This window comes from Mauremys mutica, chromosome 15 (assembly GCF_020497125.1).
Source record: "Mauremys mutica isolate MM-2020 ecotype Southern chromosome 15, ASM2049712v1, whole genome shotgun sequence".
Lineage (NCBI taxonomy): Eukaryota > Metazoa > Chordata > Testudines > Geoemydidae > Mauremys > Mauremys mutica.
In genome coordinates, this window is record NC_059086.1 from 16392567 (window position 1) to 16418341 (window position 25775).

A 25775-nucleotide genomic window follows, 5' to 3' on the forward strand; every position below is an offset into this window, starting at 1 on the left:
TTTGCACCCTTCAAACCCCATCGTCTGTGGGAGCTTGCTAAGCTTCATGAGCAAGAAGTTTAAAGAGTCTATAAAACTAATGCCCAGGGCCTTAACTTCCACACACATTAGTTGACTACCCTGAGTGATTAGTTCTATGCACATCTTTTCCTTCAATAACTGCCTAACGATGAAGTACGCATCATAACCTTTGGAATTGTGCACTAGGAATGTGTAGTCTTAGAACTTTTTGCCAATAAAAATCTTAACAAATATAGAAAGACACTCGTCACTCTTAAATTCCCAGGATTTTTCTGGCTTTAGGGGAATAGCAAAAATGTAATTGGGCGTGTGCAACCCAGTCTCCTGCGTGCATTCAAAATAATAAAACAATATACTTTTCTGATGATTCGGGCTTTTTAATGCTGTCCATAAAACAGAGGTGGCTGTCTACATCACCAACAATCAAACACTGACACTGCTTACAGCGCCTCCCTTTACACCTGTGACACTTATATAAGACTGACACTTATCACACAAAGTTTTAGACAGGCATTCGACTGGTGTTTTCGATGCACAGTCGATGTTTCTGTCTAAACACTCTTTGGCCTGACAATACAGTCTATAACTAGGACACCGCAGCTGCACGCCCAGACTGTCTGAGCACGTTGTGCTCAAACAGAGGCAGCAACGATGCCTGCAAGAGTTGTTGTGGTTGTACACCGTGTGGCAAAACTCACAAAAATTTTTCATACCGAACAACATTTTTGCATTCAGAACCCTATAGTAATGCTCATTGTGCAACAGGATGAAAAAAGTCTTGGGGTACACTTGGTCCCCTGTTTTAAAAAAGCCCCATCTGCCTTTCGCCGCATAAAGCACCACCTGTATGTTGACTCCTAAATGCTGCTCAAACGTTGCTATGTCACTGAGCACAATCTTTTTTTGATCTGACCACCCCAGTTTCCCATGCAATTTTATCACCCCCGCTAACAATTCTGCGTCCGTAGGTTTACGGTCAGACATAAAGGCCAACAGCCCACCCACAAAACAGAGACTGGTACAGGTGTAAGTCGGGTCTACTAAATGTAAAGTGCTGCACTTAGGAAGGAAAAATCAGTTTCACACATACAAAATGGGAAGAGACTGTCTAGGAAGGAGTACGGCAGAAAGGGAACTAGGGGTTATAGTGGACCCCAAACTAAATATGAAACAACAAGTGTGATGCTGTTGCAAAAAAAGCAAACGTGATTCTGGAATGAACTAACAGGTGTGTTGTGAGCAAGACACAAGAAGTCATTCTTCTGCTCTACTCTGCACTGGTTAGGCCTCAACTGGATTATTGTGTCCAGTTCTGGGCACCACATTTCAAGAAAGATGTGGAGAAATTGGAGAAGGTCCAGAGAAGAGCAACAAGAATGATTAAAAATCTTGAGAACATGACCTGTGAAGGAAGGCTGAAAGAATTGGGTTTGCTTAGTTTGGAAAAGAGAAGACTGAGAGGGGACGTGATAGCAGTTTTCAGGTATCTAAAAAGGGTGTCATCAGGAGGAGGTAGAAAACTTGTTCACCTTAGCCTCTAAGGATAGAATAAGAAGCAATGGGCTTAAACTGCAGCAAGGGAGGTTTAGGTTGGACATTAGGAAAAAGTTCCTAACTGTCAGGGTGGTTAAACACTGGAATAAATTGCTAAGGGAGGTTGTGGAATCTCCAGCTCTGGAGATATTTAAGAGTAGGTTAGATAAATATCTATCAGGGATGGTCTAGACAGTATTTGTTCCTGCCATGAGGGCAGGGGATTGGACTCGATGACCTCTCGAGGTCCCTTCCAGTCCTAGAATCTATGAATCTATAAACATGGTCTCTTTTTATGAAGGATTTGACTACTGAGGATAGAATTTAAAACTCTATGGGTGCACCCACCCCTGTTTTTTACAACTGTCACAACGAGGCACAATGTCCCATCGGCATAAAAGGTGGGGGAGTTACTTTGTATGTAAAAGAGCAGTATGACTGCTCAGAGCTCTGATATGAAACTGCAGAAAAACGGAAGAGTCTCTGGTTTAATTTAGAAGTGTGAACAACTAGGGTGATGTCATGGTGGGAGTCTGCCATAGATCACCAAACCAGAGGGATGAGGTGGATGAGGCTTTCTTCCAAAAACTAACAGAAGTTACTAGATCACAGGCCCTGGTTCTCATGAGAGACTTTAATCACTCTGATATCTACTGGGAGAGCAATACAGCGGTGCACAGACAATCCAGGAAGTTTTTGGAAAATGAAGGGGACAATTTCCTGGTGCAAGTACTGGAGGGAACAACTAGTTGCAGTTTTTCTTGACCTGCTACTCACAAACCAGGAAGAATTAATAGGGGAAGCAAAAGTATATGGGAACCTGGGAGGTAGTGACCATGAAATGGTTGAGTTCAGGATCCTGACACAAGGAAGAAAGGAGAGCAGCAGAATACGGACCCTGGACTTCAGAAAAGCAGACGTTGACTCCCTCAGGGAAAAGATAGGCAGGATCCCCTGGGAGAATATCATGAGGGGCAAAGAGTCCAGGAGAGCTGGCTGTATTTTAAAGAATCCTTATTGCGGTTGAAGGAACAAACCATCTTGATGTGTAGAAAGAATAGTAAATATGGCAGGCGACCAGCTTGGCTTAACAGTGAAATCCTTGCTGATCTTAAACACAAAATGACACTTACAAGTTTTTCCTAATATCCAAGATTTGACAAATGACCATGGAGGAATGACCAGGGAGGAATATAAAAAAAATTGCTCAGGCATGCAGGAGTGAAATCAGGAAGGCCAGATCACACTTGGAGTTGCAGCTAACAAGAGTTGTGAAGAGTAACAAGAAGGATTTCTTCAGGTATGTCGGCAACAAGAAGAAAGTCAAGGAAAGTGTGGGCCCCTTACTTAATGAGGGAGGCAACCTAGTGATAGAGGATGTGGAAAAAGCTAATGTACTCAATGCTTTTTTTGCCTTTGTCTTCACGAACAAGGTCAGCTCCAAGACTGCTGCACTGGACAGCACAGTATGGGGAGGAGGTGACCAGTCCAGGGCCGGCTCCAGACCCCAGCGTGCCAAGCGTGCGCGTGGGGCGCTTTTTTCCCTAGAGGGCAGCAGGCGGGTCCGGCGGACCTTCCGCAGTCATTCCTGTGGGAGGTCCACAGGAGCCCCGGGAGCAGCGGACCTCCCGCAGGCATGACTGCGGAGGATACGCTGATCCCGCGGCTCGGGTGGACCTCCCGCAGGCACCAGCGAACCGCCGGACCAGCGAACCCTCCGCAGCTGCGGGAGGTCCACTGGAGCCGCGGGACCAGCGGACCCTCCGCAGTCATGCCTGCGGGAGGTCCGCTGCTCCCGGGGCTCCAGTGCACCTCCCACAGGCATGACTGCTTGAGGTGGCCCAATTGGTAGAGCCGCCCCTGGACCAGTCCTCTGTGGATAAAGAAGTGGTTTGGGACTATTTAAAAAAGCTGGATGAGCACAGGAACAGTCAGCATGGATTAAACAAGGTCAAGTCATTCCTGACTAACCTAATTGCCTTCTATGAGGAGATAACTGGGTCTGTGGATGAGGGGAAAGCAGTGGATGTGTTATTCCTTCACTTTAGCAAAGCTTTTGATATGGTCTCCCACAGTATTCTTGCCGGCAAGTTAAAGAAATATGGGCTGGATGAATGGACTCTAAGGTGGATAGAAAGCTGGCTAGACCATCAGGCTCAAAGGGTAGTGTTCAGTGCGTCCATGTCTAGTTGGCAGCTGGTTTCAAACGGAGTGCCCCAAAGGTTGGTCCTGGGATTGGACACAGATGAGGCCTCACCAATGTCGAATTGAGGGGAATGATCATGTCCCTAAATCTGCTGGCAATGCCCCTACTTATACAGCCCAAAATGCCATTAGGCTTCTTGGCAACAAGGGTACACTCTTGACTCATTTCCAGCTTCTTGTCCACTGTAACCCCTAGGTCCTTTTCTGCAGAACTGCTGCCTAGCCACTCAGTCCCTAGTCTGTAGCAGTGCATAGGCTTCTTCCGTCCTACGTGCACGACTCTGCACTTGTTCTTGTTGAACTTCATCAGATTTCTTTTTGCCAAATGCTCTATTTTGTCTAGGTCCCACTGTATCCTATCCTGACCTTCCAGCATATCTACCACTCCTCCTGGTTTAGTGTCATCTGCAAACTTGCTGAGAGTGCAGTCCACGTCATTGTACTAACTCATTGTTCTAACCCCAGAGTAAATGGATTAAAAACTTGCTAACTGATAGATCTTAAAGTAATTGTAATGTGGAATCATCCTCCAACAGGGATATTTCTAGCAGGGTCCAGCTACAGCTACATCTGTGGCTGCTTTCCTCATGAGCCCAGCTTTTCTCTGCCACAGCCCTCTGCCAGGGCTGATTTCAAGCCCTCCCAGACAGGAGCAGGTGGATGCAGCCCACATAACACATAGAAAGCAGCATATGTGGCTTACTATGGTAAATAGACTGCAAACCCCTGACATAGCATATCCAAGAGAAGGCCCTTAGGGATCTAAAGTTATAGAGCTTCTCTGAGGAAGGTTAAAAGACTTGATCACAGTCTGAAAGTATCTACAGAGGGAGGAGATTTCTGACAGTCAATAGGTCTCTAATCTAGCAGACAAAGGCAGAACAAGATCTGACAGCTGGAAGTTGAAGCTAGACAAATTCAGGCTGGACATAAGGTGCAGATTTTAACAGTGAGGGGAATTAATCATTGGAAGAACTGCCCTAAGAATGTGGTGGATTCTCCATCACTTGGAATCTTTCAATCCAAACTGGGTGTCTCTTTCTCTAAGATTCGCTCCGGCTGGATCAGAAGTTCTGGGCTGGATGCAGGGAACAATGGAGGAGGGTGTCTGGCCTGGGTTATACAGGAGGCCAGACTAGATGGCCATAATGTCCCCTTCTGGCCTTAACATCTATGAATCCATGAACTCATAACACACTGGGGCCAGCTAAGAAAACAATTGTTCTCTGCTGAACGTATCTGGACTGGAGGTGGTGACTGAGAACTGGGATCTGTGTGTCAGTGACCATCCGAACAGCCAGCTGGCGCGGGCAGGGCTGGGCAGGCTGGGCACGGAGCCTCTGGCTGTCGGCTTGAAGCAACAGAAGAGATTTGGGCAGAGCAGAGTCCTGGTTCTTGTAACTGATGCTGCGCTGGCTTCTCCAGTTTCAGTGGATCCCATTTGTGACTGTGATTTGAGAATGGAGGGTGTCATAAACAGATAGTTAAGGGTTAATGCCTCTTTTATCTGTAAAGGGTTAAAAAGTTCACCTAGCCTAGCTGAAACCTGGCCAGAGGAACCAATGGGGGGACAAGATGTTTCAAAAGGAAGGAGGGAAGTTTCCTTTGTTTAAGGTCAGTTTCAGTTTTGGCCAGAGTGGAAAAGATCAAGGAATCAGCCTCTTACCAGAGTAGTGAGTATTAAGGAAGGAAATAAATAGGTTTATGTTTATTTTCTTTTTGTAACTTGTCTTGGCATTAGGGGGATAATCAAATTGGGTATTCTTGTGTGTACTAAGGTTTTTACCCAGGGGAACATCCTATGTTTTGAATCTGTTGTCTGTGAGATCAGCTTGTATGCTGTCTCCCAGAGGTTTTTCTTTTACCTTTCTTTTCTTTCATTAAAAGTCTTCTTTTTAAGAACCGGATTGATTTTTCCTTGTGTTTAGATTCAATGGGATTGGATCTGGACTCACCAGGGATTGGTGAAGAAAAAAAGGGGGAGGGGATGAGCAATTCTTCCTTGTTTTAAGATCCAAAGGGTTTGGATCGGTGTTCATGAGGAAATTGGTGGAGGAGTCTCTCAAGGCTATCCAGGGAGGGGAAGGTTTTTGGGGGGAAGACAGTGTTTTCCAAATCACTCAAATATTTGGGTGGTGGCAGCCAGACCAGATCTGAGCTGGGGGGTTCACATGCATGTCCCCACATCTATACTCTAAGGTTCAGAGTGGGGGTGAAACCTATGACAGAGGGGATGTTCCCTTTATTCCTGTGATTTTCTGGGCACCCTGAGCTGGGACTCAGGTGTCCAACCCAGTGGCAAACCCCATTCTCCAGCTCCCGGAGACCTTGCTCCTCACACACTGTGATCTCTGTTTGCAGGAGATGTCTTCCCCCGTGTGTCTCCCTGGCTGGCTGCATTCTGGGTGATGTTCACTCTGGTTCTCATTGCTGCTGGAGTTTGTGCATATCTTGGATATGCAGGTAATGGGAATGTGTTATTTGCATGTTTAGAGCCCAGCCCTAGAGGGCACTGGGCTGGGGCATCGGAACGTCTTATTGTTCAGATATTTAACTTGTGTTGGTTTTAAGGAAATAAACCAAACTAACAAACACACCGGGGTCCCCGGCTCCACTTGTATTAGTGTATTGCTCAGTGTTTCCCCTTCCTTCCCTGTCTCACTGCAATGTCCGATTCTCTGTCTTACAGCGAAGCGAAAGGCCTCTCAGAAGAAACGCTCTAAATGTGAGACTCTGATAAATCTTGGTAGGTCTGCTGCTCTGTGAGCTCTGTGACTGCTTGGTGTTACTCGTGAGCTCAGTGCAATGACAGGGATGGAGCTGAGATGTCTCAGTCTAGTAATTCCTCCTCTCCATGGTGAATTCTCCTTCTCTTGATGGTGTCAGATCCAGCCTGGGCAACTCTCTGGAAGCTGCTGTAGCCAATCTGAGTTATTGGGCTTGGTGCAGGGGAAAGTGGGTGAGATTCTGGTTTGTGTTGCACAGAAGGTCAGAGTAGATGTTCTGATGGTCCCATCTGACCTTATACTCTATGAATCTGTGACATTCATTCTCTTGAGCTGTGCTAATAGACACAGCAGTGCCATTTTTGAAAGTCCACATGTCTAATGTATTCCACTGTGAACTTTTCAATATTTAGTAACAATATTGGTTTGAACTATGATGGAGCTGACTGGTGCTGACCCATTCTGCTGGGCACTGCACACACATGCAGGGAAATACAGATGAAAGGTGCAGAGAATGGATATAACATGCCAGCGCAGTGACTGGGATTCTCCCGGCAGTCACAGCCAGAAAAAGCCCTGAGGCTCCCCCTCTTTCACCTCCTTTGCCCTCTGCCATGCCCCCTTGTGGCCACCATTCCTCCAGCTGGGGAGGCTTGCATGGGACTCCCCCTAGCAATCCGTGCTGTTCTGTAACTAGCCAGAGGGATCACTGTGGAGTAACTGACCGCACCCCATGGGTCTACTAGCCCTGCGGCATCAGCCCAAGGCCCGCGCTACACACAGCCCTGCACCAGTTTAACTCAAGGCGTGTTTTCAAACCTAATTAGTTAACCTGGTTCTCGTGTGTGTTTAGACAAGGGCTAAGGAGTGAGAAACTCCCCAGGACTCCTGCCTGTTGTTGTATATCACTGATCACCAGCCCTGCTCTTGTCAAACCTGCTAGCTCTGGCTCTGGGGCTGAGAGTGCAGGTGTGGGATGTCTGTGACTAACCCCAGTCATTAGGGAGTGTTCAGCCCCTCACAGTGTGTGTCTCTGGGTCTAACTCTTTTCTCTTCCCCATTTCAGAGACTGAGAAAAAGACCTGGGAGTCAGGTACTTGGATAAACCCCCAGTAAATATATATCTGCGCTTTCATGCTATAATGAGATAGAAATATCACAATATGCTCTGTAGGGACCTTAGTCACCTTCATGATCATCTCCCCCTGTCATGGAAATAAACAAACACTGCAGCGTTTGCAGCTCACATTTCAGTATCATCCTCAGCAACAAAGAATGAAGTTAATGCATATATGATGGCAGGACTCAGGCTATGTCTACACTGCCCAACAGGTCAGATTACGGGGGTGTGAAGAGCAACACACACCAAAGCGCTGCCTGGTAACTAACAACCCCGTGTGGATGCAGTGGGTGTGCACTGAAAGGCCCCTAGCTTACATTTCTATAATCATATCTGAAGAGGACCAACTAGGTACCGTTCAATGTTCAGTTACAGCGCAGCATTTTTGTGTCTGCTGCAAATCGACCCTCACAGGCCAGACTACAGGGCTGTATAAACAAGCCCTGAGCCAGGGGCTGGGCAAGCTTCCTCCATGCAGGTCTCTGGTTACATCTCAGTTCTGACCTGCAAAATCCCTGCTATCCCAATGCTGGGCTCCCCACTTGCACACAGCTCTACCACTGCCCGATAGTGCTCACCCACTGCCTCCCTGCCTCCCTACAGCACCAGTGCACCACCAGTGCCCCTAAATCCCCACCCACTGCCTCCCTGCTACATCAGCCCCAAGCTCCTCAGTCCTGTCCAGTTCTGTTACTTCCGCCACCATCCTTGCACACAACATATGTGCAAGGTCAGGGGAAGGGGTCCTGGAATTGAGCTTTGCAAGGAGTCCCCTTAGGAGAAACACCACCACTGACTGCACCGCACCCCCCCCGACACACACACACATCTCATCCCTGGGCTGCCTCCCCCATCCCTCCTCTGTTGGCATCTCTCAATCCTCACCCACAGCTTCCCTGCGATCCCAGCCCTCAGCTCCTCAGTTCTGTCCTGTTTCCCCATATCCTAATCTAGGCCTGGCCCCCAAAGAAACAGAGCTTCCAAACACTAATACACTTTATATAGGCTATATGGGCTCTTTGAGGTGCACTGTGATGGGCCCCACCATCCACATTGTTCTCACAAGAGCTGGGGCAGGACCTGACCCATGTATCTAGGGGTGGATGGGAAATCCAGTTCCACACAGCCCCACAGAGCCCTGCCCCAGCTAAGCTCCTTCCAACCACTGACCCTAGAGTTACCCACTTTTGCAAATCAGCACCACAAAGGGATTACCCAGCTCAGAAATAGGAGGTCAGAGGCTGGGTGACAGGCTGCAGCAGTACAGGCCTCTCTCTATGTGATACAAGTTCTGGTGTGACTCTCCCTCCCCTTCTTCCCTGCAGTCCCATAAGCTGCCCCCAGTGGCAATTTGTGGGCTCTGTTTAGGGATTGATCTGGCATCTTGTTTGTTGTTCATTAACAAGAGTTTTGTCTGATGTGACCCTTGGCTCAGTGGGTACGTCTACACTGGAGCTGGGAGTGAGCTTCCCAGCTCAGTAGCTAAACACAAACTAGCTCCACTTGACCTAGTGCACTGAGAGTAGCAGTGTGGCTAGGATCGCAGGGGCAGTGGCTCAGGGTAGCAGCCTGAGTCCATACCAAGGGGCTCTGAGCGGGTCTGTATTTGAGCAGCTAGCCCAAGCTGCTGCATGTGCTACTCCTGGCCAGGCCCACAGACAGCACTTCCAGGCCACAGGGCAGAACAGTCAATGGGGGCTCTTCTGGCATGGCCAGGGCTTCCACACGCCCACGAGGCTGCCTTTGCCGCTGCCCGGAGCCTGGGCAATTGCGCCCTTTGACCCCCACCCCTCATCAGCGGCTCTGCCACTGGCTACTCTGCTGCTTTTAGCTCACTGGCTTGAGCAGAGCTAACACATGTCTGCTGCCCAAACTGGGAAGCTTGCTTCCATCTGCAGTGGAGATGTACCCAGAGTTGGGAAAAATCCCACATCACTGTGCTTCGAACAGCCCACACTGAACGACCATAGTCTCCTTCTCTTCTCTCCCCAGAGTACCAGGAGCTGCGTGAGACAACTGGTAAGTTTTTCCACCTCCCCATTAGAGCCAATAGACAGAAGCTCCCAGACACACACAGTGCTGAGCAGACACAGAAGCACCAACACTGCAGGGCAGGGCTGAGTGAACAGTTTGGGCAAAAATACAAATCACATTACAGTGACCACAGCAGTACTGTGAACTCTTTGCAGCAGACACAGGGTTATAGCTTTCATGTCTGGATAGACAGACAGGTGTCACCTTGGCTTGGACAATCCAATGACAATCACATTGTTCTGATGGAGCAGAGGGAGCCAGCCGCTTTCTGTAGATGACTGCAGCAGTGCAGGCCCTTCTGGGACACTTCCGAAAATGTGGAGATGAGCAAGAGACCAGACTCCGACTAACATTTCCATTCTGTATTGCCAAGACCAGATTGCAGATTTGAGCTCCAATAATCAGCACGTCCATCCCCTAGCTGTACCTGGAGAGCGTAACTCTGATACTCCAAAGGGCTGTTAGTAACACAGAAAAGGAATTCCCCTGAGACAGAAGGGTTGAGAATGTCAGAGCTGCATCAGGATCCAGACTCACGCCTTCCATCAAGCTTAGATGCTTTGCAAATCCCAGGGCTCCTGTGAGTTGGTGAGTCTCACTAGCTGCCAGCCCCACACCTATCAAAGCTGCTGGCTCCTGTGCTGGGGCTGGGAGTGAGGCTGTGGGGTGTCTGTAACTAATCCCAATGGTTATAGGGCACAAAGCATCACTCAGTGTGTATCTGTCTCTAACTCTTTTCTCCTCCCTATTTCAGATGTTGAAAGGAAGACCATTGAATCAGGTACTTCACTAACCCCCTACTTCACGTGTGTCTCTGCTTTTACATTGTTACAAGGAAGGAAAATCCCCTCTCTGTTACACGTGTTCTGGTGTGATGCTCCCTTCCCTCATTCCTGGCAGTGCCACCTTCTGGAGGTGCTGTCCCCAGTGTCAATTTGTGGGCTCTGTTTCAGGGCTGATCTGGGACCTTGTCTGTTGTTCATTAACAATAGTTTTGTCTGACACGTCCTGTCAGTTCTGACACTCTTGACTCATCAGGTACATCTACACTGTAGCTGGGAGCGAGCTTCTCAGCTCAGGTAGCTGATTCATGCTCGCTCTGCTCGAGTATCATGACCAGGGCTTGGGTGGTCAGGCCTAGAGGGTGGAAAAGGAGTCAGGTGTGAGGAAGCAGCAGGGTCAAGTTGCCAGGAGATCGGAGTCAGGGGGAAGGAGCAGGTAACACAAGGGAAGCAGAACTGGGCAGTGAAAAGCTTATTTCCATGGACAACATCCTGGGCCTGTGGTTGGTTTAAATAGAAAGTTGGGGTTGTAGTTCTGGTAACTGTCAGCAGGTCAGTGGGAGGTGAGCTGGAACTTCCTGGGTGAGAAGAGCCCTGTGGGTCAGGCTTCAAGATATGTGGCATCAGTCCCTTGCCAAGTGAAACCCTCTGGTCAATGCTGTATTGGTCATTGTGGGATAATTCTTATGGAAAGCTCATATTAGTGCAGGGGTGTGTTTTCAGGGGAAGAGTTGGTGTGGGAAAGGCACCTCCAGGAAGGAGTTGTGCAAGAGCACTGGCTGAGTGAAAAGGGGCAGCATGAGGGTGGGTGTTCAGGGGGATTGCGTAGCACATGGGGGTGCCTCAGGGAAAAGGGCAGGACAAGTGCAGGGCTTCAGGGGGAGGGGTGGCTCAGTGGGTTGGATCCATGGTAAGGCTGCAGGTGGCCCCCCACTTGTAGGGAGCTTCCGTTTCTCCAGCCCCATGACACTCTGCTCAGAACAACCCCTGCTGTACCCATGATGGTCTCCTTCTCTTCTCTCCACAGAGTGTCAGGAGCTCCGTAAGAAGCTTGGTAAGTTCATCCACCTCCTTGGCAGAGCCCCTGTGCAGAGGATCCCAGCCACACACGGTGCTGAGCAGACACAGAAACACCAACACTGCAGGGGACGGCTGAGTGACATTTGAGCAAAAATAGAAATCACATTACAGTAACTCCAGTCCCACGGCAGCACTTTGAGCTCTCTGCAGCAGACACAGGGTGACCTGCTCTCATGTGTGGATAGAGAGGTGTCACCTTGGCTTAGCCAATCCAATGCCAGTCACATTGTTCTGATGGAGCAGGAGGGGGCAGCCACTTTCTATAGATGACTTCTGCAGTGCAGGCTCTTCTGGGCCACTTCTGAAAATGTGGAGATGAGCAAGAGACCAGACTCAGACTCAGGCTTCCATGCTTTGTTGCCAAGGCCAGATCCCTGATGTGAGCTCCAATAATCAGCACATGCATCCCCTCATTATACCTGGAGTGCATAGTTTTGTTGCTCCAAAGGGCTGAGACGGAAGGGATGAGAATGTCAGAGCTGTATTGGGATCCAGACCCACGTCTACCATCAGGGTTAGATGATTTGTAAATCCCAGGGCTCCTGTGTGTTGGTATGTATCACTAACTGCCAGCCCCACTCAGGGCCGCCCAGAGGATTCCAGGGGCCCGGGGTCTTCGGCAGCAGGGGGCCCCTGCTTCGGCGGTAAGTCAGCGGTGGGGGGTCCTTCAGTTCCGGGACCCGCCGCCAAAGTGCCCCAAAGACCCACGGTGGGGGCCCTCTGCCGCTGAATTTCCGCCGAAGCGAAATCCGCCACCGAAGTGCAGCCCCCAGCACGGGTCTTCGGGGCACTTCGGCGGCAGGTCCCGGAACGGAAGGACCCCCGCCCCGCCGCCGAATTACTGCTGAAGACCCGGCTGCACTGTGGCGGCGGGTCCCGCTTCAGCGGTGGGGGGTCCTTCTGTCCCGGAGAGGAAGGACACCCCGGCCAGCGAAGACCAGGAGCGAAGAAGCTCCGGGGACCCAGGCCCCGTGAGAATTTTCCGGGGCCCCCGGAGCGAGCGAAGGACCCTGCTCCAGAGGCCCCAAAAAACTCTCATGGGGGCCCCTGCTGGGCCCGGGGCCTGGGGCAAATTGCCCCACTTGCCCCCCCCGGGCAGCCCTGGTCCCACTGCTATCAAAGCTGAGGGCTCCTGTGCTGGAGCCTGGAGTGAGGCTGTGGGGTGTCTGTAACTAACTACAGTCATTATAGGGCACACAACATCACACAGCACCTGTCTCTGTCTCTGACTCTTTTCTCCTCCCTATTTCAGATGCTGAGAGGAAAGCCTTTGAAGCAGGTACTTCACTAACCCCCTACTTAACATGTGTCTGTGCTTTTGCACTGTAAGAAGAAAGAAAAATCCCCTGTAAAATGTATGGACTTGAGTCTCCTTCATGATCATCCCGCCCTGCTCTTGGAAGTAATAAATGCTGCAGAATTTGTGGTATCCCTGGGCTTCCTCCCCCACTCCCAACTCTGTTGGTATGCCTCAGTCCCCCACCCACAGCTTCCCGCTATCCCAGCTGTCAGCATCTCAGTCCTGTTCTGTTCCCCCCCCCTCCCAGTCTAGGTCTGGGCCTCGAATGAACAGAGCCTCCAAACCCTTCTATGCTCTATGTGGGCTCTGTGAGGTTCACTCTGACGGGATCCACCACCCAGCCTGTTCCACTGGGAGCTGAGACTGTATGTGACCCCACATCTTTAGGGGTGGAGAGTAAATCCAGTACCACAAAGCCCCACTGAGCCCTTCCCCAGCTAAGCTTCTGCCAGCACTAACCCTAGAGTTACACACTTTTGCAAATCAGCACCACAAAGGGATTGCGCAGCCTAGAAATAGGAGGTTTGAGGCCAGGTGATAGCCTGCAGCAGTGCAGGCCTCTCTCTAGATGACATGTTTTCTGGTGTGATGATCCCTCTCCTCATTCCTGGCACTGCCATCTGCTGGAGGTGCTGTCCCCAGTGTCAATTTGTGGGCTCTGTTTCAGGGCTGATCTGGGACCTTGTCTGTTGTTCATTAACAATAGTTTTGTCTGACACGTCCTGTCAGTTCTGACACTCTTGACTCATCAGGTACATCTACACTGTAGCTGGGAGCGAGCTTCTCAGCTCAGGTAGCTGATTCATGCTCGCTCTGCTCGAGTATCATGACCAGGGCTTGGGTGGTCAGGCCTAGAGGGTGGAAAAGGAGTCAGGTGTGAGGAAGCAGCAGGGTCAAGTTGCCAGGAGATCGGAGTCAGGGGGAAGGAGCAGGTAACACAAGGGAAGCAGAACTGGGCAGTGAAAAGCTTATTTCCATGGACAACATCCTGGGCCTGTGGTTGGTTTAAATAGAAAGTTGAGGTTGTAGTTCTGGTAACTGTCAGCAGGTCAGTGGGAGGTGAGCTGGAACTTCCTGGGTGAGAAGAGCCCTGTGGGTCAGGCTTCAAGATATGTGGCATCAGTCCCTTGCCAAGTGAAACCCTCTGGTCAATGCTGTATTGGTCATTGTGGGATAATTCTTATGGAAAGCTCATACTAGTGCAGGGGTGTGTTTTCAGGGGAAGAGTTGGTGTGGGAAAGGCACCTCCAGGAAGGGGTTGTGCAAGAGCACTGGCTGAGTGAAAAGGGGCAGCATGAGGGTGGGTGTTCAGGGGGATTGCGTAGCACATGGGGGTGCCTCAGGGAAAAGAGCGGGACAAGTGCAGGGCTTCAGGGGGAGGGGTGGCTCAGTGGGTTGGATCCATGGTAAGGCTGCAGGTGGCCCCCCACTTGTAGGGAGCTTCCGTTTCTCCAGCCCCATGACACTCTGCTCAGAACAACCCCTGCTGTACCCATGATGGTCTCCTTCTCTTCTCTCCACAGAGTGTCAGGAGCTCCGTAAGAAGCTTGGTAAGTTCATCCACCTCCTTGGCAGAGCCCCTGTGCAGAGGATCCCAGCCACACATGGTGCTGAGCAGACACAGAAACACTGACACCGCAAGGCAGGGCTGAGTGAAGTTTGGACAAAAATACAAATCACATTACAGTCACCCCAGTCCCACCATAGCACTGTGAGCTCTCTGCAGCAGACAAAGGGTTACCTGCTCTCATGTCTGGATAGATAGACAGGTGTTACCTTGCCTTTCAGAATCCAATACCAATCACATTGTTCTGATGGAGCAGGAGAGGGCCAGCCACTTTCTATAGATAACTGCCACTGTGCAGGCTCTTCTGAGCCACTTCCAAAAATGTGGAGATGAGGAATAGACCAGACTCAGACTCACGTTTCCATGCTTTGTTGCCAAGACCAGATCCCAGATGTGAACTCCAATAATCAGCACGTCCATCCTCTAGTTGTACTTGGAGTGCGTAGCTTTATTGCTACGAAGGCCTGTTAGTAACACAGAAAAGGAATTCACCTGAGATGGAAGGGATGAGAATGTCAGAGCTGTGTCGGGATCCAGACCCCGTCTTCCATCAATGTTCGATGATTTGTAAATCCCAGGACTCCTGTGTGTTGGTCCGTAACACTAACCACCAGCCCCACTGCTATCAAAGCTGAGGGCTCCCGTGTTGGGGCTAGGAGTGAAGTTGTGCAGTGTCTGTAACTAACCCCAGTTGTTATGGGGCACACAGCATCACATGGAGCCTGTCTCTGTCTCTAACTATTTTCTCCTCTCTATTTCAGATGCTGAGAGGAAGGCCTTTGAAGCAGGTACTTCACTAAACCCCCTACTTAACGTGTGTCTGTGCTTTCACACTGTCACAATAAAGAAAAATCCCCTGTACAATGTATGGACTTGAGTCTCCTTCATGATCATCCCTCCCTGCCCTTGGAAGTAAAAAAAGCGGCAGAATTGGCTGTATGCCTGGGCTTCCTCCCCCAGCCCCAGCTCTGTTGGCATCCCTCAGTCCCCAACCCACCCTGGCTTCCCTGCTATCCCAGCCCTCAGCTTCTCAGTCCTGTCCTGTTTCCCCCCATCTTAGTCTAGGTCTGGGCCTCGAATGAACAGAGCCTCCGAACACTTCTGTGCTTTGTGTGGGCTCTGTGAGGTGCACTCTGATGGGACCTACCACCCAGCCTGTTCCACTGGGAGCAGAGACTGTATGTGACCCCACATCTTTACTGGTGGAGAGTAAATCTAGTACCACAAAGCCCCATGGACCCTTCCCCAACTAACCCTAGAGTTACACACTTTTGCAAATCAGCACCACAAAGGGATTGCACAGCCTAGAAAGAGGAGGTTTGAGGCTGGGTGACAGGCTGCAGCAGTGAAGGCCTCTCTCTATGTGACACATTTTCTGGTGTGATGCTCCCTCCCCTTGTTCCTGGCAGTGCCACCTGCTGGCGGTGCTTCCCCCAGTGTCAATTTGTGAGCTCTGTTTCAGGGCTGATCTGGGACCCTGTCTTCTTGTTCATTAACAACAGTTTTGTCTGACACGTCCTGTCAGTTCTGACACTCTTGGCTCATCAGATACGTCTACACTGTAGGTAGGAGCGAGCGTCTCAGCCCAGGTAGCCGACTCGTGCTAGCTCTGCTGGAGTGTCATGACCAGGGCATGGTGGTCAGGCCTTGTGTTTGGAACAAGAGTCAGGTGTGAGAAAGCAGCAGAGTCAGGTTGCCAGAAGATAGGAGTGGGGGGTAGGAGCAGGAAATACAAGGGAAGCAGAACTGGGCAAGGAAAAGCCTATTTGCATGGACAACATCCTGCTCCTGTTCTTGGTTTAAATAGAAAGTTGAGGTTGTAGTTCTGGCACCTGTCAGCAGGTCAGTGGGAGGTGGGTTGGAAGTTCCTGGGTGAGAAGAGCCTGTGGGCTCGGCTTCAAGACATCTATCATCAGTCCCTTGTCAAGTGAAGCCTCTGGTCAATGCTGGTCCGGGCATTCTGGGATAATTCATATGGAATGCTCATACTAGTGCAGGGGTGTGTTTTCGAGCGAAGAGGTGGCACAGGAATGGGGTCTCGGGGGAAGGGGTGGTGCAAGAGCACTGGTTTGGGGAGAAGGGGCAGTGTGAGGGTGGGTCTTCAGGGGGATTGGGTAGTACATGGGAGAGGGGGCTCAGGGAAAGGGGCAGGACAAGTGCAGGACTGCAGGGGGAGGGGTGCCACAGTGGGTTGGGTCCACGGTACGGCTGCAGGTGGCCCCCCACTTTTAGGGAGCTTCCGTCACTCCAGCCTCATGACACTCTGCTCAGAATGACCCCTGCTGAACCCATGATGGTCTCCTTCTCTTCTCTCCCCAGAGTGCAGCAAGCTGCGTGAAAGGATTGGTAAGTTCATCCAACTGCCCCACAGAGCCCCTGGGCAGAAGCTCCCAGCAACACATGGTTCTGAGCAGACACAGACACTGCACAGCATGGCTGAGTGAAGTTTTGGCAAACATACAAATCACATAACAATCACTCCAGATCCACTGCAGCGCCGTGACACAGGATAGATGTGGTGTCACCTGGCCTTTGACAATCCAATGCCAATCACATTGTTCTGATGCAGCAGAAAGGGACTAGCCGATTTGTGCAAATGACTGCTGCAGCGCAGGCTCTTCTGGGCCACTCCCTGGAACGTGGCTCATATTTCCATGCTTTGTTGACAAAACCAGATCTCAGATGTGAGCTCCAATCATCTGCACGTCCATCCCCTACTTACACCTGGAGTGTGTAGCTTGTTAGTAACACAGAAAAGGAATTCCCCTGAGACAGAAGGGTTGAGAATGTCAGAGCTGTATTGGGATCCAGACCCACGTTTTCCATCAAGGTTAGATGCTTTGCAAATCCAAGGGCTCCTGTGTTGGTCGGTATCACTAACCGCCAGCCGCATTCCTACTGAAGCTGCTGGCTCCTGTACTGGGGCTGGGAGTGAGGCTGTGCAGTGTCTGTAACTAACCCAAGTGGTTATGGGGCACACAGCATCACACAGCTCCTGTGTCTTTTCTCTTTGCCATTTCAGAGTCTCAGGAAAAGGAGAACAAGAAGTTGAAATCAGGTACTAGTATAATCCCTCTGTAAACGGTTGGACTCACCCCTGCGGCGCCTCCTACTGGTTACTCCGCAACTTAGCTCTTTTTCCAGTCCGGAGCGCCCTCTGCAGGCTGGTGATCCACCTGCTTTACTCTCAGCCCCGTGTCCCTCCCTGGACCCGGTGCCCCTTTTACTCTAACTGGGTCTCCCCCTCTCAGGGGAGCCCCCGCCACCACGCTATCCCCACTTGCCTCAGAATGGCTACTGCTCAGTCACTATCGAGCCCCATATCCTGGGACAGACTGCAGTGTCAGCCTTCTCATCACCGGCAACGGGGTTCGGACCTGCTGCTTTACCTATCCTTAGGTTGCCCCCTGCAAATCCCAGTACCTCTTAGCCCTGTACTAGGCCGCAGGCCTGGGGCTTTCCTAGGCTGGAGCTTTCCCCAGCCCCTCAGCCTTTTCCCCGTCCTGCTTCACCCTAGGTACTTATCTTAGCATCTAAGCAGCGAGGCCCATCTCTCTCTAACCACAGAGAGAGACTCTCTGGCTTCCTGGCTGATCTGGCCTTTTATAAGGCCCTGCTCCTCAGTTTGGGGCGTGGCCCCCAGCTGCAGCCACTTCCCCAATCAGCTCAGCTCTGTCAGGCCACATTTTAAACCCCTTAAAACCCCGGAGCAGGGTCCACCCTGCTACACCCTCGTAAACGTGTGCTTTCAGACTATAATATGATAGGAAAATGAGCACACACAATGTATGGATTTCAGTCACCTTCATGATCACCTCCCCCACCCCTGGAAATATTCAAACACTACAGTCTTTGCATCTCACGTTTGAGTATCATCCTTAATGACAGAGTGAGATTAGTGCATATGGATTAGTGGGACTTGATGAGGGTCTGGACAAATTTCATCCATGCAATTATATGGATAGACATCAATTCTAATATGCAAAATCCCTACTATCCCAGTGGCTGGTTTCCCACGTATACACAGGTCTTCCAGGGCCCCTCAATCCCGACCTGCAGCCCCCTGCTATCCCATCCCTGGGCTCTCCAGCCCCACAGCTCTGCCAGTGACCCTCAGTCCTGACCTGCAGCTAGTGGTGGGATTAGGCATATGCAAGCCGTACACTTGCAGGGAACCCTGAGGCACCGAGGAGCCCCCTGAAAGCCAAATCTCACTTGCCAAGTGTCAGCAGCTCCATCTTGTGCAATGCTGCCAAGGACTCTGAATGGTGTCCTCTGCACAGCGTGACCTTGCACACACCATACAAGCCAGGTGACTGGTAGGGGGCCCAGATCTGATCTGTGAAGGGGGTCCCCATGGGGAAAACACCACCGCTGCTTGCAGGCCCCTGGTATTCCAGGCCTGGGGTTCCTTCCCCAGCCCCAGCTCTGCTGGCATCCCTCAGTCCCCACCCACAGCTTCCCTGCTATCCCAGCCCTCAGTTCCTTAGTCCTGTCCTGTTTTCCCCACCCCTCTTCTAGACCTGGGCCTCAAATGACCAGAGCCTCCAAACCCTTCTATGCTCTATATGGTCTTTGTGAGGTGCACTCTGATGGCAGCCACTGCCTACCTTGTTCCACTGGGAGCGGAGACAGAACCTGACCCCACATCTCTAAGGGTGAAGAGTAACTCCAGGGGCTCACAGCGACACAGAGCCATTCCCCAGCTAAATGCCTGCCAGCCACTGACCCTAGAGTTACACACTTCTGCAAATCAGAACCACAAAGGGATTCGGCATGGCACAGAAATAAGAGGTCTGAGGCTGGGTGACAGGCTGCAGCAGTGCAGGCCTGTCATAAACATACAGCTAAGGGTAGCATAAAATCCCTCCCTACCTGTAAAGGGTTAAGAAGCTCAGATAACCTGGTTGGCATCTGACCAAAAGGACCAATAAGGGGAGAAGAGACTTTCAAATCTGTGAGGGAAGGTTTTTGTTTTGGTGTTCCTTTGTTCTCTCCAAGTCAGCAAGGAACCAGGGCAGGGAAAATACATCTCCCTAAGCCATATCTGAACTAAGCAGAAATAGTAAGTAATAGTAAGGAAATATGTTAGGTTATCTTTTGTTGTAGCTTGTGAATTTTCCCTGTGCTCTGCGTGAGCTAGCGCATTAACAGCAGCAGTGTGGCTAGTGTACAGGGCCTGTAGCTCAGGGTAGCCATCTGAGTTGGTACACAGGGCTTCCAAGAAGGCTTCTACTTGAGCAGCAAGCCCAAACTGCTGCACATGCTGCCCCCACCTACTCTGCAATTTTCAGCACACTATTTTGAGCGGCGCTACAGCTAATCTGCATGCCCAAAATGTGAAGCTCACTACCTGATGCAGTGCACATATGCCCACAGATTGAATTAAATCCATCTCACTCTGCTCAAATGACTCTTTCTGAACCCATGATGGTCTCTTTTTCTTCTCTCCCCAGAGTGTGGCAAGCTGCGTAAGACAATTGGTAAGTTTTTCCACCTCCCCATTAGAGTCCCTGGGCAGAGGATCCCAGCCACACACGGTGCTGAGCAGATACAGAAGCACCAACACTGCAGGGCAGGGCTGAGTGAAGTTTGGGCGAAAATACAAATCACATTACAATAACCCCAGTCCCTTGGCAGCACTGTGAGCTCTCTGCAGCAAACACGGGGTAACGTGCTGTCATGTCTGGATAGACAGACAGGTGTCACCTGGTCTTTGACAATTCAAAGCCAAACACATTGTTCTGATGGAGGATAAGTGTGTCAGCTACTTTCTAGAGATGACTGCTGCAATACAGGCTCTTCTGGGCCATTTCCCAGCAAGTGGAGATGAACAAGAAACCAGAGTCAGACTCATGTTTCCATGCTTTATTGCCAAGACCAGATCCCAGATGTGAGCTCCAATAATCAGCACGTCCATCCCCTAGTTGTATTTGGAGCACATAACTTTGATGCTTCAAAGGGCTGTGAGACAATGGGTGATGCCAATAAGAGGGGTGTGTGCTAAACCCCACTCCTCTCACAAAGGCAGGCATCTAAGTCCAGGCTTCAGGGAGGTGTCAATGTCTGTTTGAAATTGGCAACCAGCTCTAGGTCTGCTCTACACTACAGACTCACCTTGGTATTACTATGTTGCTCGGCAATGTGAATAATCCAGATCCCTGAGCGACGTAGTTAAACTGACCTAACCGCCCCCTGTGCACAGTGCTATGTGGAGGGGAGGGCCTCTACTGAGACAGCTACTGCCTCTTATGCTATGTCTACACTACCACTTAAGTCAGTATAACTTTTGTCACTCTAAGGTGTTGGTGTCCCACCAACATAGCTACCACCGCTCATTGGGCGCAGATTAACTATGTCGATGGGAGAGCTCTCTCCTGTTGGTGTAGAGTGGCTACACTTGAGATCTTACAGCAGTGCAGCTGCGTTGGTATAGCACAGTAGCTGTAAGATCTCTAGTGTAGACATAGCCTTAGGGAGGTGGACTAACTATATCCCTGCGAGAGCTCTGTGCCATCAGCCTAGAGCCTCTTTGTTACAGTGCTAGAGCTGCAGCCTTTTAAGTGTAAACTTAAGAAATGAACATCATGGCAGAAAAAAAAGGAACTCTGAATGAATTCCGCCTCAATATATTTTGCCTTTGTTGTTTCTTTTTTACTATATTTTTTCTGTCCAACAATCCATTTTCATTTTGGGTCTGCAAGAAATTCTCTCTCAAATCTGTGTCCCAAAACAGGCCTCGGCCACCTTTCGTATTCCCCTGGTGGAATGGCCTAGGTTGACTTGGCCCTGCCTCAGCTCATGGAGCTGGACTAGATGACCTCTTGAGGTCCCTTTCAGCTCTAAATTTCTATGATTCAATGATAAAACGTGGCATTAGCATGGCCTGCTATGTGACAGAATCCAACTTGCAGGAGCATTAAGGCCTCTAGGGATCTGGGGAAACTCTGATTTATGCACCTGTATTTTGGCTACAGCGAAGGAGTACAAGACTCAACGCCAAATGTAATGTACAAATGAGGTGATGTGAGGCTCAGCTTTGCATTTCCCCAGTTCTTGCATTTCCACATGCTGAGCCAGTCCAGTGCCCTCTCCCTGAGGGTTACTGTAGTTACAACAGTTGCCATTGGCTCCACAGGACATGGCAGAGGGCTCCACAATGTACATGGCAGAGGGCCAAACCAGACAGTCTTTACACAAAAGAGTAAATGGACACAAATCTGACATCAGCAATTATAACATTCAAAAACCAGTAGGAGAACACTTCAGTCTCCCTGGACACTCAGTAACAGACTTAAAAGTGGCAATTCTTCAACAAAAAAACTTCAAAAACAGACTCCAATGAGAAACTGCAGAACTGGAATTAATTTGTAAACCGGACACCATCAAATTAGGCCAAAATAAAGACTGGGAATGGCTGGGTCACTACTAAAAATAATCCCCGCCCCCCCCACCCCCACTGATACTCATACCTTCTTGGCAACTGTTTGAAATGGGCCACCTTGATTACATTGAACACATTAGAACTACAAAAGTGAATTCTCCTCCCTTCTTGTCAACTGTTGAGAATAGCCCACTTCCACCTTAATTGAATTGGCTCATTAGCACTGACCCCCCCCCACTTGGTAAGGCAACTCCCATCTTTTCATATGCTGCATATTTATACGTCGCCGCTGTATTTTCCACTCCATGCATCTGATGAAGTGGGCTGTAGCCCATGAAAGCTTATGCCCAAATAAATTTGTTAATCTCTAAGGTGCCACAAGGACTCCTCGTTGTTTTTGCTGATACAGACTATTATGGCTACCTCTCTGAAACTTCTATTCAACAGTGATCCTTCCTTGAGCTGTTCCAGGTATTTGGGAGAAGGCCACAGAAAAGATCACTGTGAGATTTGTTGTGAGTTTAAACCACGTACTCAGAAAGACCTGGCCGTGAGACTGAAAGACCTCCTGATGGAGGCAGCATTGAGTCTTGCCTCTGAGCCAAGATCTGACTCAACATTGTGCACATCAACTTCAGTGCACAGCACACCTCACACTGCCAGAAGCTCACGGCACTGGTCCTTGTCTCCAGTGCCCAAGAAGTAACATTGGGAGCACCGTGAGAAGAGCCGTTCTCCTGCACCAAAGGGAGATAAAAGAGTGGACAGGAACAAGGCAAGACCCGTGGACAGGGACAGGCGAGACCTACACTGGGCCACTCTCCCTCTCTGACACTGTGGTAGCCACCGGCACAGTCATCTGCGCCGGCACCACAAACCTTGTGAAGGCAGGTGCGACCCCCTTCCCGCCAGCGTGCTTACCAGTTTGTCGTACCATCCACCCCGGAAGCTTATGCAGCGGCTAGAAACATACTAATTCTGCCAGTACCCGGTTCTCCAGGGGTACAAGAAGCAGCACTGAAGGCACCGCCTGCCAGCTCTGAGATGTAGTCCAGCTTCAGGCCGGTATCAAGGCTGCTCTCCAGGGAATCCCCTAATCACCCGATGCATCGCCATGACGTCATTCTCCGGTCTGGGAGGGTCGGTGCCGCCTTGATCCCCCCGCTCCTCCTTCTCCTTTTTGGAATCAGACTCTGGATCTGGCTCCTCACCACCACAGCCGAGACCACACACACCTCCCATCATTGTCATCTGATGCTCTGCAAGCCGTGATCCCCCAGATCGCTTGGTCCCTGAGCCCAAGGGGGCTGGTTCTGGTGCAGTGGCCTTTTTGGAATCTGTGCGGGTTTCCCCAGGTCAAAGCACAATCTCTAGGTGTTCCTACTCAGTATACTCTGAGAGTAGGGTACCGCCAGTACCACACTGTGATACAATGGAGTCAGACTCCAGTACCGTTGTGGGACTGGCCTCAGCACCGTGCTCACTGCCAAGCCCAGGAGGCATCCTGGTACCAAAACTGGTACTGAAACCAGTACCAATGAGTGCCAGCAGGGAGGATACAGAGGAGTTCTGGAGGTGCCTGCCTCCTCCTCGTCTTCACCGGATGACAAGTTAATGGTGAAAGGGACATCCCTGCCACAGGATGACCTGAGGGCCCATCATGATTTATTAAAGCAGGTGGCATCCAATCTGGGCCTGCAGGCTGAAGTTGTCAAGAGCCTTCTGACAGCTTCTTGGCAATTTTTATTGGTGGCGGCTCCTGCAAAGTTCACTCTCCCCTTCCATGAGGCCATTATGGGACCTATTAAGACTCTCTGGCAGAACCTAGCCTCCCTCCCTCCTACTGCCAAGAAGACAGAGTGGAAGTACTCTGGGTCAGTCAAGGGATGTGAGCTTTTATTTTCTCAGCCTCCTTCTGGATCACTTGTGGTGGCTGCTAACAAGGACTGTCAGGGCCAGACAGGGTCCGCTCCAAAGGTGAAGGAGCCCCAGAAGCTGGACCTACTGGGCAAGAAAGCCTGCTTGAACAGGGGGATTCAACTTTGCATAGCGAACCGGCTGGCACTGCTGGGTTGCTATGACATTAACATGTGGGAAGCAATGAACAAGTTCAAGGACAGACTTCCCCATGACAGTCAGTAGGAGTTCTCAGCCCTTGTGGAGGAGGGCAAGACAGTGACCAGGGCCTCTCTGCAGGCAGCCCTGGATGCCAGGGGTTCCACAGCTAGATCTATGGCCACAGCAGTCACCAAGTGACGGAGCTCATAGTTTCATGCATCAGGGTCCCTGCAGGAAGTACAAAAAACTTTACAGGACCTGCTGTTTGAGGGACACTTGCTATTTTCAGAGCAAACTGATGCCAGACTGCATGGCCTAAAAAGCCCCAGGGTAACACTAAAGTCCATGGGCCTGCATTCTCCAGCACAAACCACGAGACGGTGTAGTCCACAACATTACGGGCATTTCTATGCCCAGCCGGCAGTGGAGAAGGACGAACAAGGGGTTCGGGTGTAAGCCACCTCCACCATCTTTCTTCTCCACATGACTCTCAGTCATCCCCACAACACTCTGTCTCCTCGAAACACTTATTCTGACAAGTTGATTGAGGACAATCTACCAATTACTACCCAAGATCCAGTCACCCCTATCTCTTGAAAACACCTTTCACATTTTCTCGGAGCCTGGGAGTGGAACACTTCCAACCACTGAGTTTTAAACATTTCTTACCCACCTTTATAAAACACTGTGACACCTACTGCTGGAAGAGCACTATTCACTGACCAAAGACTTTGTGAATGCAGATAGTGTCTCATACCATTCCATTCCATACCATTGTCACATGCAAATTATACTTAAACATCTGACAACCAGGAAATACAGATAAGGTATAGAAGAACCATCAACATCATATTTGGATTTTAGAGCAGTTAGAAAAATCACCTTTTAAAGAAAAGTCTCAACCCTTAACTATTTTGGAACTAGTATGCCTCCATAATAGGAGTGTATGGTGATAATGTTTTAATATTATTTAGTAAAAATCCCCAAAGTATTGTTCTTCTGTAGCTCATAATTTAGGATAATTTCTATTTGACAAAATCAGGTTAGATTTTATAATGACATAGTCTGGATAAAGCAAAGTGCTGACACTTCGATGAGTTTCTTTTTTTTCAGTATTTGTCAAGATGGGGAGGAGTAAGTCCGCATGGATTTTTCAGCAGTTTAACTCAGAGAAGATCAACAGGATATATACATATTTACATGTGTGGAACATGTGCTAATGACATCTTACAGGGGAATCTTATAACCTTACGTAAAATGTTGCCACTCACATTTGATCAGGATAATATTGACTATGAAATTATATGTTTTTTCAAAAGATACCTTACAAGATTTTTTTTATTATTACAATAGTGTGTTGGGAGTGAATCCTGGGGTGTATTCCATCACAGTGCAGTGTAGGGGGTGCATGCAGCAGCCCTTTGTAGGCTGCTCTATAGTCTGTGCACCCTTAAAACAGTGAGCCCAGCAATAAGGAAAATCATCCCCCTCTCTCATGCATTCACACACTGATACATTTGAAAGAGACAGGATCTTGTATCAGGGAAAGGAGAGGGGAGTCAGCCCTGCTCTTGGGGGTTGAAGAAGTAGAGCTGTGGATGGGGAAAGGGCCAGGGCTCATATATCAGGATTTCAGGGCAGGAATTCACTGGGTGACTAGTAGGAGACAGGGACAAAAGCATCAAGAGGCAGCAGGTACAACATAGGGAAAGGAAGTAGCAGGAAAGGGAGGCCAAAGATCAAAGGAAGAGGCTCCCTCACCCCATATCAAAATCTATGAACTTCAGAGTCTCTGAGACTGTGATATCTTTCCTCAGTGAGACACAGGCCATACAAAGCTGCAGACTTGCCCTGAAGCCATCCAGCACCACTGAAGAGCTAGACTGGGAACACGAGAGACCAACACAGATTTGCTATGCCCTGTCCCTGACATTCAAAGACTCAGCATCTGTGTCACGGGGGCTT

At 49.9% G+C, this 25775-nt stretch overlaps 1 protein-coding gene across 1 annotated transcript in view; it reads left to right on the top strand.

The window, feature by feature from the left end:
- The window catches only part of LOC123350547 (butyrophilin subfamily 3 member A2-like), a 45634-nt gene extending 21368 nt beyond the window's left edge, over positions 1-24266 (top strand). Inside the window, exons 4-16 of the mRNA XM_044989177.1 lie at positions 6121-6222; positions 6449-6505; positions 7552-7578; positions 9598-9624; positions 10394-10420; positions 11449-11475; positions 12754-12780; positions 14325-14351; positions 15130-15156; positions 16688-16714; positions 17391-17426; positions 19825-19851; positions 24175-24266. Of these exons, the coding sequence (XP_044845112.1) occupies positions 6121-6222; positions 6449-6505; positions 7552-7578; positions 9598-9624; positions 10394-10420; positions 11449-11475; positions 12754-12780; positions 14325-14351; positions 15130-15156; positions 16688-16714; positions 17391-17426; positions 19825-19851; positions 24175-24266 (530 nt within the window). The remainder of the gene's footprint in view (positions 1-6120; positions 6223-6448; positions 6506-7551; positions 7579-9597; positions 9625-10393; positions 10421-11448; positions 11476-12753; positions 12781-14324; positions 14352-15129; positions 15157-16687; positions 16715-17390; positions 17427-19824; positions 19852-24174) is intronic.
- The last annotated feature ends 1509 nt before the right edge of the window (positions 24267-25775 follow it).